This window comes from Kryptolebias marmoratus, linkage group LG13, assembly GCF_001649575.2.
Source record: "Kryptolebias marmoratus isolate JLee-2015 linkage group LG13, ASM164957v2, whole genome shotgun sequence".
Classification (NCBI taxonomy): domain Eukaryota; kingdom Metazoa; phylum Chordata; class Actinopteri; order Cyprinodontiformes; family Rivulidae; genus Kryptolebias; species Kryptolebias marmoratus.
The window spans coordinates 24,384,442-24,398,226 of record NC_051442.1 but is presented as its reverse complement, the minus strand read 5'-3'; the positions used below and the strand labels follow the sequence as shown (position 1 = coordinate 24,398,226).

Sequence of the window (13,785 nt, the reverse complement as noted above, 5' to 3'; positions counted from 1 at the left end):
CCCCCCCCCCCCCTAAGGCCCGAAGCCAGTCCACAGCCCAGACGTCCACAGCCCCCCAAATGACAAACAGAGAACGGAGGTGTGGGGGCTTAAGATTTGTAAAATTGTCTGAGTTATAATTGTTTTCATGTTGATCATGTGTGGTGGCCATCTTGAATTGGGTTGACTCCAGAGGTTAATTAGTTGAAGATGAACATCTAATGATTCATTTCTTAAAGTTTCATGATAATCCATTTACTGGTCATGAGATATTTTGCTAGTGCTACAAGCTAACACCCACATATATGAGCAATAAAAGTTCATTAGTGCATGTTGTCACAAACCCCCCCAGTGTTTAGCAGAAGATGTGTGTGTGATTTCTGCAGGCAGTCAGTGTTACATCTCAAAGAAGAAACTTGCCTGCGGTCCTCTTTGTACCACTCAAAATCTGCCTTTGGGACAGCCGAGGCCTCACATTGCAGTATGCCCTTTTGTCCTACTGGAGTACCTGTACTCCTTGCTTTTGAAATGAAGGGAGGATCTAAAAACAAAGTATAAATACATTTACAACAGTACACATTATTACATACAGCCATATTATTTACTGTTCTGCTGTGCTTCATTCTTGTATTTCCTTAAATATGAAACAGCGTAACGTTGAAGAACTATTGTGCTGTTTTTTAAACTGGTAAATTTGTTTTACTTGTGTTAAAACTGATTTCAGGTTTGACAATAAATCTCATTTAAAAAAAGAGATTTAGAAGAAGAAGAAGAAATTTCTGTATTTCTTCCTTTTGTTTTTTTTTTTTTTGCCTTACAACCTGGAACTAAATTGAATTTGTAAAATAAAAAAAAACACGTTTTAAATAATTAAAAAATATGCAACTGGTAGTGTTGTGTTCATATTTGTTTGCTTTGAAGCCTCAAACATGACCTTAAGTTTTGTTCAATAAGATCCACCTGTGAGTAATCTAGGTGTCAGATGATCTCAGTATATAAAGTCAAGTCAAGTTTATTTGTATAGCAACAAGGCAGTTCAGAGTGCTTTACATTATAAAAACACAAAAATAAAAAGTAAAAAAAAAACAATATACAGTCACAGGGCTCTCAAGTTTTGATCTGAGCTTGGAGTGAGAGTTTGAGCTGCTAAAAGTCGTTAGATGATCCCATCACCTAATTTGCATATTTGGTGATGTTGATCAGGCTGTAGGAGGGAGGAATATCAACATTGGCAAGACAAAAAAATTGTAAAAAACACTGAAAATATGTTTAGAACTACAAATTAACTTTATGAAATAATTTTATAACTTTAATGCTTTGTCTGATCCCACACTACATAAATCAGTTTTGTTAGAATATCAAATTGAACCAAAAGACAGTTTAGTGTTGTGGAATTGCCAGCATTCAACATTCAACCCTCCTCTTTTATTCAGGGTTGGAACCACAGGGATTTATATTACTACTACAGAGTCAGTGAAAAAACAACACATTAAAAATTATATTTACATTATATTTACATTCTGCTTCGTAATCCAGGACGGGATCAGCGGCAGCTTTGCCCACGAATGTTTCATTTACAAAGTGGACATGCAGGGGTACAACTAACTACTTTCTGAGGGGTATGCAGACACATTGCACCCCCCCCCCCTTTTTTTTCTTTTACCTGTTTACGTGAATAAATTTTTTTTATTCATGGACTTATAACTTTTTTTACCTGCTGATCACCGACCTCATGTCTGTCTCCTTCATTCCTTCTCTGTGTTCTTCTCTAAGTCATAAAGTCAAGCAAGTATTATTAATTAGCTTTGAATAAATTACACATCTTGCTAATGCACTTTTTAAATATAAATAATATTTTTAAATGAATCACCTGGTATTAAGTGGCTGTTCCTACACTTCCAGCTCATATTGGACCGACCTGTCTCCTTCCTGTCTGTCCTGATTCTTTCCCTCAGTCCTCTCAGCTGAATAACATGAACTTTGTGTTCAGGAGGTTTAAAAAAATACAGCAGTCAAACCACATATAAAAACATGAAATCTTAATTTTAAATGATATCCTTGTTGGATATCAGTTACTGATTGGACACTTCATCTGATCAGACTTATCAGATTATTCAGAACAGCTCTGTAGAGTTATATCCCAGAGGAGACATTTAAACTCCCAACTTCTGTAATTTATCTGCTTTATGATTCACCATCGAGTTCAACAAATGATTACTGTCTGAACAACAAAATAACACAAACAATGTCCTTTATTTTTCATGTCATGCTGTGTTCTGTTGTAAATACTGATCAGTAAATAGTTGTAACTTGAACATTTCCAGGCCTCCTCTTGATGCTCAGACAGAACTTCCTGCTGTCTTTCAACCACTCTGAAAAGCTTCCTTTCATCCCTACATCTTTATCTTTCTGCCTCTTCAGTTTTCTGCCTCTCCATCTTTAGCTCTCTGTCATCAGATGACACCACGATTCAAATGAAAACAATTGCACGACAGGAGGGGAGGTGAAGGAGCGGAAGGTCCCCTGATCAGTGACGTGTCTCTGTTATCGATCATATCATTTACACGCAGACAGCTGGTAAATACAGAAAATGCTTCTGGATTTGTGCCACTGTGTACACAGAGTGGAGCGGGTCTCCTCTCTGCTGTGAGATTGACGGCTGTCAGTGCTGGGGGAAGTGGGCGGGGCTTACGGCATGCTGAGGACAAGAATTGCAGAATGATTGGTGCTTTCACACATGTAGCTGCCAAAGTCTCCAATAACACAGAAAAAAGTCAGTAGATTTGTCGCTAGTCGCTTTAAAAAATGGCTAGAGGGATCTGAAAACTCGCTAAATATAGCAACAAAGTTGCTAAGTTGGCCCCTATTGTGCTCCAGCCCATGCGAAAACATTGCTCTGCACAGTGGTAACTCCTCAAGAAAAGGGCATGTGAGTGTATATTTTTTTAGTGTGAGAAATACAAAAAGTGGCGTGTGAGCGTGTGAGCGTGTGAGCGTGTGTGCTTTACGAAATGCGTGTCTCACGGTCAATGCGTGAAACTTGAGAGACACTACTTTTGAACCAGAAGTTCAGGCTTTTGCTTTTTCAACGTTCCGGTAGGCGGGAAGACGGTCACAGCACCGTGTGTTGTCCAAACTGTGGAAAAGAACTGGTTGAGCAGTCACTGAACTTTTGTAGTAGTTGTGGCAAGAGGCTTCAAAAAATGATTACTGATAACATTCATATTTTCAACAAATGTGGTGTCGTCCAATCAGCAATTTCTCAGGTCTCCCACTGGGACCTACCTCTTCCGGTTTGTTAATGTAATTGCATTTTTGTTTTTTGTTTGTGTGCTTCGTTAATGTTGTTGTGGTTTGCACTTCAGGGCCACCGTACTAACCCGGAAGTGGGCATGACATACCACCAGCCAAACTTGGAGAAAGCAGACGGTAAAAAAGAAAAACAAAAACAAAAAACCCACCGAAGTGGAGGCAGTGACCGACGAGCTGTTTTCAGCTCTGTCTTGTCAAATGCACCGCGTATGTTACGAAAAAAAGTTCACCAAGTAACTTTTAATCTCATACAAACCAAAATAAAGGCAAGCTGAAGAAAACCTAAGGAGTACCTACTGAAGAGAGCAACGTGAGCTACAATCAAGCCAACAACAGAGAGATCAGTCTCTGTCTGTGAGTCGAGAGTGAGGCACAGCTTTCGTTGCAGAGACGTATGTGTGTGTGTGTGTGTGTGTAGGGAGAGAAGGGCGCTCTGTGACTGGCCAATCACAGATCTTGAAAACAGTCAGTTACCCAATGAGGATTTTCCTTCAGGACGAGCACGGATGTTGACGAGTTTTACTTGTATCATGCTCGTACTTGTCAAAAACGCTATAACCGTACTGGATACTCGTCTGAAATGAGTATCTGGCTCCACCCTAGTCAGAACCCAGGGAGACAGACACAAATTAGGGTTTGAAATAAACAATTTTATTCCCAGGGAGAGCACTCAAGAAATAAACAGTTCTGTTCTTATCTTTTTTTTAAAAAAAGTACAATAAAATATTTCTTTAAAGACTAAGAATTTCTTAAAAGCTAAAAACCAAATAAAACAAAACAATGCCCTCAGTCCAGGGTGCAATTGTCCTCACATTTTCAATTAAATAGTTTAAAAAGCTGGAATCATGACACAAGCAAACCCAGGACAGGAAGCCTCTTTGTTATGTCCTGCAGCCGTCGTGATCTCCCCCGCGTCGTACGTATGCAGTCCACAACGGGCCCAGCCGCCGCTGGATTCCGTCTGGATTCTCCCTCTTCTCATGCACTCTGAGGCCTCCACCTTTTAGGTGTTCTGCCAGCTTCTCAGGCAGGTCTGTGAAGACAGTTGATAGGCTGCTTCCAGGCACGCCCACAAGTTTGTAGGTGACTGTCATCAAACACTTTGTCCTTTTACAAAGACTCCACAGTGGATCAAAACGACAATAAAAACATGCACAAAAATCAAGAACTATCTACAAAATCACACCCTCAAAACAAAAGCAAATCTCCACCTTGTGATAAATGCTCCATTTATTATGGTTCAAAGTAACTCTAAACAGGTGGGTTTTTAGCCTTGATTTAAAGGAACTCAGTGTGTCAGCTGTTTTGTAGTTTTCTGGAAGTTTGTTCCAGATTTGTGGTCCATAGAAGCTGAATGCTGCTGCTCCATGTTTGGTTCACAGTAGTCAAACACCTCTTAGTGGTGCAGGCTACCACCAAGCATGAGTCAACATGAAGACCAAGGAACTCTCCACACATGTCAGAGACAAAGCTGTGGAGAAATACAGATTAGGGGTGCTATATAACAATATCCCAGAACTCTGAAAATCCCACAGAGTTCTAGTAAATCCATTATCATAAACTATAAAGATGATGCCACTACAACAAACCTGCCAAAAGATGGTCAGTCACCAACACACATGGACTGTGTAGAGGAAATGAATCAGAGAAAAATCTAGGAGGCCAAAGATAACTCGGATGGAGCTGCAGCTATTCTGCAGAGATGGATCTGAGTATAGGACTGCACAGATCTTGGTGTCATGGAAGAGTCGCAGGGGGGAAAAAAAACATTGATTAAAATAAAAAAGATGTACTCTTTGCAATTCCTTCCCCAAACATGTGAAATGAGGTGTTGTGATCAGACATCAAAGACAACACCATGTCTGAGGCAAATCTACCACCTTGCATCATGCTAAAAACAAGATCCCTACAGCAAAGTATGGTGGTGGCAGCATCATTCTGTGGGGATGTTTTCTGTCACCAAGGTCTGGGAAACTGGGTAAAAACAAAATCTGAGGACCAAAATACAGAGAAGATCTTGAGAGCAACTTGTTGGAGTCTTGAAACACACTGCTGAAGAGTCACTTCAGTGGTTTATGATGAACCAGTTATACTTCCTGGAATGGTCCAGTCAAAGTCCAGACCTCAATCCAACTGAGAAACTCTAGCTTGCTTTAAACATTGTTGGACACATGCAGCACACAAACTGGAGAAGCTGGACCAGTTGGTCATGAAGAATGGACAAAAAGTCCAAAAGGTTAGATGGACCAAGATCATGGAGATGGACCTGAAGAAACTTGATGCTGGAACTGTAGCAAAAGATGGCCCCACCCAATGTTGAGTTTGGGGAGATGAACACATACGCATGCACCATTTCTCAGTTTTATGTTTTTAAAACATATTTAAAACACGTTTTTTCCCTCATTTAACTTTATTAATCTGGATTGTTTTTGTAGAATCATTGCTTTTAATAAAATTTAAAATTCAATTAAATTCTGGGTTGTAAGGCAACAAAACAAATTACCAAGAGGAATGAATACTTTTGAAACCCACTGTAGTCATAAGTGTAGCCAAAAAACATTATTTCCCTGCCCGTTAGGCTGAAGACGACGGTTTGAACCTTACAGTTGACTGTGACTCGAGCTCTCCTTATGTCAGGGTTTGAGATATCATTAGAAGCGATGCATTCATATGTTCCCGACTGCTCTTTGGTCATGGCTGTCAGCTCCAGATGTTCCCCTTCTGTCACAAATTTATGGCTGCCTGTAGAAATAAAAAAACAGGGAAAAAAAGAAAATATTTCCTGATATAAGGTTACTAGAACTTATGATTTATGCTGGTAAATGAATGACTTGAATGACCCTAATAGCATTTTTAAATGAATATAATTTTACTTGACATGACTTAATGAATACATTTTTAAACATTAGCATTTGCAGATGTAAGAAGGAGGCTAGGGAGAATGAACAGGATTACACAGGGGTCTGCAACCTTCAGGTCTGTAGCCTCTTTATTCACTCTGTAACACCTTTCAGGAACAAAATAACATGGAACTGAATCATTTTTATAGCCAACTATAATAGGAAAGGGTAGTTGTAGCAATTTTTCCTGTTCTCTTTTTGAAATATAGAAATAATTTTTATAATATAACACAGTTATACTTTGTGAAATAAGTTTTGTAAGAAAAGTAAACCACATTAACTGCATTGTAGACAGCTTCTTCTCCATGTAGAATAGGCTAAATTTTAATTGTCAAGTTTTCACTAGACTTCTGAAGGTAAAGGGCAATAATATTTTTATTTGTATTGTTATATCTCATGAACCACTGAAAATATTTTAATGAAATTTTCAAAGGACATCAGTCTACAGCTGATAAAATGTTGGAATCAACCCAAATTAAGTTGGCCACCACAACCAACTCGTCTTGGGAAAACACAAACATTGCTGTTTCTCTGCCAGTTTAACATTTAGTGTGGTAGTAGCTGAGCATCATCTCCAACACATACTCTAAACACTATATATATATTTAAGCCTTCTGATACCTTTTGTTGAAATGTTTTTAACTCTTAGTTAGCCTTCTGGTACCTTTAGTTTAGTCTATCTTAGCTTTATTTCTGATCGGTTCAGCTGAGGTTTTTAAATCCTAGTTTAGTTTATTTTAGCTTATTATCAATTTTTTATATCTTAGTTTGGTTTTCTTCAGTTTATCTTTAGTATGACTTGTATTAGATACGTTGAGTTTAGCTTTTTATATTCTAGTTTCCTAGCTTAGTTTTTCATCTGTTTATGTTACTTTTGCTCATTTATTTTTGTTAGATTAGCTCATGTATTAGATAGGTTTAGTTTAACTTTTTCTATTATTGTGTGTGTTTTCATGATGTAAAGCATTTTGAACGCCTTGTTGCTGAAAAGTGCCATATAAATAAATTTGACTTGACTTGGCATATAGTGCCTAAAACTTTGGCTGTCAACCCTGTATCTGTTAGCAAAATATCATATGGACCACTGGATAAATTTTGAAGAAACTCAAAAAGAAACCATTGTCTGTACACCAACAACTGATTAACTTTTGGAGTCAATCAACTTAAAGATGGCCACCACAGCTAACTTACACAGAAATTGCTATACCTCAGTGAATTTTACAGATATTAATCTAAAATTTGGTGTGACAATAGCTGTCATTCACATACGCAGAGCACTAACAGATCATGCAAGAAACTGCAATATTGCATGAGATTGTGTATAACATTATTTTTTAAGTTTTGACCAAAATGACCATAACTCAGTCCCTTCTCAACATACAATGATCTTAGTATGAAAGGTGGGTGATATGCCTTTTTTTATTTTAAAACGTAGTGAACAGTCTGTGTGTGTTGGCTATTTTATCACTTCCACCTCTTCTTTACGGCAATAAAGAGTTTGTTGAACTGCTGGTGTGAGGTCAACTTTAATGAAAATCCTTAAAGTTGCTCCTGTTACAACTCCACTTTCCTTCCTTTTGATGCCAACACCACCATTGACTAAAATACAACATAAACTTAAGTAAGATGGTGTCATGAATACAATAAAGACAAAAATGAAATAAAAACATATAAACATACCTCGCTGGGTGACCATTCTTTTGAGGTAGAAATGAGGTATTAAACAAATTCTTACACTTAAATTACTTTTCTACAGATACTCGCTAACGTAATGCTTTCATACTACGTGCGTCTTCTTTTTTGGTGCCACAGCGGACATGCTGGATTCAACTTCCTACATAAGCCTTTCAAAATAAGAGTCGTAATAACAGAAAATGTGCATAATACAAAATAAAACATGTAAACTAAAACTATGGCAGTAAAATATTTATTAGCCTGTTTGCTACTTTGTCACTCCAACATCCTGGCACAAAGTGTGGTTCACAAAAATGTATTTGAACAATCTTGAGGCAAAACAATAGTGAGAAAACAGAAAGTGCAATTTTAAGAATTAGTTATCATTAGATAAGTCATCTGAATGTGGTGTTTTACAAAAGTATGGACAGTTATTTTTATAACAGTGAAAATGAAAAGAAAAGGCCTGTTGTTAAAAAGCTTAACAGTAAATGTAAATAAAGCTTTTCAACTTTATTTAGTAGGGCATAATAAATATTTAAGAACTATCCCAGATTCTTTGGCCACATTTTTGAATGTCTAATGTTGTAGATATATGACGTATTGTTTTAAAGTTGGAGACTTTATTATTAGTTTCCAAAAATACAGAAAGAATTCTGTCAGGATTTAGATTAATTTGTTTCTGGTTATCCTGTGTTCAGTTTTGGGTTTAGTGTTTGTTTTTGTTTTTTTGTCATTTAGTTGTCTTCATGTTTAGTTCTGTTTTTGCTCCTTGTGTCTGTGTAATCCTGTCACCTTTCACTTGTCCTCACCTTATTTCTTGTTTGTCAGCCACACCCATCTTCACCTGTCCCAAGTTTTGTAATCACTCACCTGTGCCCACTTCTCCTAATTACCTCCTCTCTTTAAAACCCGGTCATGTCCTCCACTTACTGCCTGGTCCGTTGTGGCTTCATGCGCTGTCTGGTTCCCCTCATGTCTTGCCTCTCATATTTGTATTTAGTTTTCGTTTTGCTGCCACGTCAGCCTTTGTTTTTGGTTTTTTCATTTTTAATAAATTAGTTTTTCCTGTAACTCTAAAATTGACATTTTCCCCTTTTCACAAGAATTTGGTCTCTTTCTTTGTTCTTATTAATAAAATATCAATAAAATGTCTCTTTTGATCAGAAAGATTGCAGACCACTGGGCTAGGGTTAGGGTTAAAACACTGAACAGTAGTTAAATATGTGAAACAATTATATATATTTTTATAATAAATAAAATGGAACACAATCATTCTCACTGCACAAGAAAACTGAAGTAATTCCTTAGGAAGAAAGGCACTTAAGTGGAACCATTGTAAACACGTTAAAAACCATGGTTTTGGACAGCAGTTGCTAAGGTTATAGTTGTATGAGAGTGAAAATTGATACAAGCACTTATTCAAATCAGCAAAAATGTCAATCCAACAATATTTCTACATTACCATATAATTATGTTTTTATAATTCAGATGCACACACAGCTGGGGCTGCGGATTCACTCAAACGTCTGTGGGCAACAGATAATCAGCTTCATGAACATAACCAGGGGATCTTGTAACAGTTATTTAAACTTTTTTCATTATAGATAACTTTATTAGGAAGACAAAACACTGAGGAATTAGTAGCTGGTACTGTGTGACATCTAACAGTCGATGCTGAAAATAAGTTAATTTTACTATAACAGAATTTTCTCATCACTGATGTACTACATTAGTTCAACCTGGAGAGACTCACGACAAAGAGAAGCTGCAATTAAATGGTTTTATTTGACATGAATGACATAAGATATTTGGCGCTCGGACCTCGGCGGAAGACGCGAGTGTCGACAATAGCAATGCGCTTCGAGGAGAAGCTCAGGTTGAGCATTAGAGGCGTCTTCCCCGGGCCGGACACTGGTGGTGGAGGTTGAAGAGGGGAAGGAAGCTTGAGGGACCTGGGAAACTGGAGGTGGAGAAGGGGTGGAGGTGGGCTGAAGTTCGGCCGGCGAACGGATGGGGCCATGATGGAAGTCCTTTAAACGAAGGCTTGCTCGCTGATTGGATACACTGGAGGCGCGGTCAGATGCTGATGGGCTGGAGTGGAGGTGCTCGACGCAGCGATTAGATGCAGGTGAGGCTGAAGCAGGTCTTCCAGTCTGAATTTACGCCGAGGCTTCATATTATATATTTTTAAATGACATTGCTATCCTGGTTCTTTGACAAAGTAACACAAAAACCCATGAAATCGTCACAGCAAGCGTCAAATGAGCTGTTTTAAAAGTTCAAAGTATTCATCTCAATTTCCTGATGTGAAGGTCTGTTTTTGTTTGGAAAAACAATCTGCTCATCAAAGTTGATGCACAGATTCACTAAGACTGCACATTTAGCTCTTTAATTGTGACTAGTAAGAAATCGGTCTCCAATTTACAAACCAAATAGCTACAGTTAAGCTATTTGTTGGCACAAATATGTCGATCAAGTTCAGTAGGTGTGAGCACTTGTTTTGTAATTTATACAATTTATGTATGTTTATATATGTTTAACAAGTGGAGGGGCGGCACAGTGGTGCAGTGGTTATAGCTGCCAGCTCCCAGCAAAAAGGTTGCCGGATCACCTACTGGGCTGGAGTTTGCATATTCTCCCTGGGCATGTATGGGTTTACTCCTAGTTTTGTGTCGTTCACGAATGATTTGTTCAGACAAACAAATCTTTTGAGTGAACAAACTGAACAAAATCACCAGTTGAGCTCAGCAAGAGCGTGCCAGTCGGGAGTGGAACTTCCGCATTCTTTGACTCACTCGTGATGTGAATCTGAACAACACATCGGTGTGCACAGTGCGGGCGGGGAGGGACTGTTGTTCACACCTGAGAAAATGTGACTTATTATTCACTGACTGCAACTGAACTGCATGTATCACTCAGTAAATGAAACCCTCTCTGACTCTGGCCTGAGTGATTCTAAACGTTTCCTCCTCACAGAGATACGATCTCATGCCATTGACAATAACATCTGTTTCTCCAAGCTAATGGCTAATGTTGAGTCAAGCTACATGAAAATAAATGCACAGGTCCCTGTCCCCATTATCTTAACAGATACACATGTAACCCTGGTTAAAACCATGCACTTAAAGCCTTTGAATATTTACAAAATAACTACAACATGATTTATATTTTGTATATCAAAAATACAAGTGAGAGACTTGTATTATTGTGTTTTGTTAATGTGTAACCCGAGTGATTATATACATGCAGGGAGTGATCACTGTTGTGATTAATGGGGAAAAAATGGAAAAAGCAGAAAGGCAAAGCGTTTCTGGTGGCGATGTGTGTATTTACACAAATTTAGTCTTGTTTGTTTGACTAATTATTTAATTAGTCCACAGACTGAACTGAACCTCATAGTTCTGAAAGTAGTTAGGATAACGAGGGACAAGTGAACCCAACAGGAAAAAAGAAAAAAAGAGGACAGTGGGATGATGGGAAGAAGAGGAGAAGGACCCTGACGGAGACCGCAGCTGATGCCTGCAGAGACTCAGGTTGGAGAAAAAATTGAACTGTTTCATAGACTTTCAGCACAAGTTAAATTTAAACACTGTGATTAGGATATCTGTAGAAGTGTGTTGGAGGCAAAAAGCATGGAGGAGAACCGAGGCTGATCCAGGAAGGTGAGCCGAGTGTCAACAGGGTGACACGGGCTCCAGCGCTATTGAAAAATTTTCCACAACTCCTATGGGTTAGGGTTAGTTGTGGAGAACAACTGCTGAACTGCTGAACATTAGACAGTTGACCCCTGGAAGTTTTTCGCCATCCTTCGAGAGCGCGGATAGTTTTCTGGAGTTAATAGTCGGAGGTGCTGCAGCTCTGTGGAGAGGACACAGGAGACGCAAGCGAGGGACTCGCGCCGGTGCAGACGTGAAGCTCCGCCAATGAGGATTCAGAACGGCTCTCCCGGCGATTCATCTAGCGAATCTCCGCTCCCTACCCAACAAAATGGACGAACTGCTGCTCATCAACAAGACCGTCAAACGATTCTCACACTCGGCTGCTCTCTGCTTCACAGAGACCTGGCTCAACGAGTCCATCCCGGACAGCACGTTACATCTGCCCGGCTTTCATCTTCACAGAGCGGACCGTGTAACGGAGCTGTCAGGAAAGGCGAGAGGCAGCGGAAAATGTTTCTATATAAACGAAGGCTGGTGCATAGATGTCTCAGTGCTGAACAAACACTGCAGCTCCAACTTAGAGACCCTGTCTATTAACTGTAAACCTTTTTACTCACAGAGGGAGTTTTCCTCACTCATTCTGGTCGGTGTTTATATTCCACCTCAAGCCTGTGTAAATGATGCACTGCAAAACCTGACCGAACAAATAACTGCACTGGAACTAAAACACCCAAATTCACTCTTCATCATACTTGGTGACTGTAACAGAGCTAAACCTAGCCACAAGCTCACAAAATATAAACAACATGTTAACTGTCCCACACGGGATAACAACACACTGGATCACTGCTACACTGCCCTGAAAGATGCCTATCGCTCTGTTCCTCATGCAGCCCTGGGTCACTCTGCCCACTGTCTGGTTCATCTTATTCCAACCTACAGGCAGAAACTGAAAACTGTAAAGCCTGTTGTGGAAACAGTGAAAAAGTGGACCAGGGAAGCAAAACAAGACCTACAGGACTGCTTTGTCTGCACTGACTGGAGTGTTTTTGAAGCCGGAGTGACACTGTCACATCCAACATCAGTTTTTGTGAAGATCTGTGTGTTCCAACAAAAACCTTCCGCTCATTCAGTAATAACAAGCTATGGTTCACAAACAAGCTCAGTCAGCTTCGCCAGGCTAAAGCAGAGGCGTACAGGAACGGGGACCGAGCCCTCACGAGGGCTCCAGCGAGGATCATGATCTGAGTGGTACTATGCTTTTATGACACTTTGGCCTTGGGGGCGATTCAGGCTCACTCAATGCTTCTAGTTTTCTTTTTTCTTTCCTTGTTACTTTGTTTATTTATTTAAAAGAATGCTTATTTCTGTGTATCTGGTTGTTTATCCTGTCGGATCATTTTTGCTTTGGGGAAATGTATTGTTAACTTGAGACTGGGTCTTAAATAATTTTGGGGTGGGTACAATGTTTCTGGTCCTGTACATGAAGTATTGTGGTGAAGCAGTTTCGTCGTGATGAGGTTATTTCTAGCTTATTTTGATTCTTCTGTGGATCTGAAATGCACAAGGGCAGCTTTAGACAAAGGACGGGTTTTAACTGGTTCCTCCTGTCACCAAAATAGTTTATGACAAAATATTCATGATGAGAACATATATTTATTGTCCAATTATAATATTGCAAAAATAAATTATTCCGGGATTAAGATAAATTGGTTCACTAATAAGTTTACATGGTCTGCCACAAGTCCTATAGTCTTACCTGGCCATTAGCTCTCCTGCTGTTATTTTCTTGCAGATATTTGCCAGAACCATTCCCCTTCCCCCACTACAATTAAGGCATTGAACTTTTTTTTAAGTAGCAGTAGGTCACTCTATATAAACAAAATGTTGCAATAAAGTGCATGAAAAAAATATTTGGAGAGCAAATTGATTTTGTTTAAATCTAGCCTTTTCCCATGCTCTAGCTTAGACATGCAGTACCACAGCTAGGCCTGTCACAACAACAAATTTTACTGGGTGATTAACTGCCTCAGAAATTATTGCAATAAATGATAATATCATTTGGAGACCGTTTTAAACTAATGTAATGGTAATAACATAGTGCAAATACAACCTCTCAAAGATTTTCAATTTCAAAAGAGCACTTAACACTGGAACACAAAATAAACAAAACAACCAACTGTGCTTCTCACAGGTCAAGAATATGTGAGATCCAACCTATAATATTTACATCACAACGGTCTTTTGAGCCCCCCCCC

At 39.0% G+C, this 13,785-nt stretch overlaps 1 protein-coding gene across 1 annotated transcript in view; it reads right to left on the bottom strand.

The window, feature by feature from the left end:
- The window catches only part of opcml (opioid binding protein/cell adhesion molecule-like), a 203,329-nt gene that overhangs the window by 7,984 nt on the left and 181,560 nt on the right, over positions 1 to 13,785 (bottom strand). The window contains exons 4-5 of the mRNA XM_037979126.1: positions 5,896 to 6,033; positions 400 to 520 (exon numbers count right to left, since the gene is read on the bottom strand). Coding sequence (XP_037835054.1) covers positions 400 to 520; positions 5,896 to 6,033 — 259 coding nt within the window. The remainder of the gene's footprint in view (positions 1 to 399; positions 521 to 5,895; positions 6,034 to 13,785) is intronic.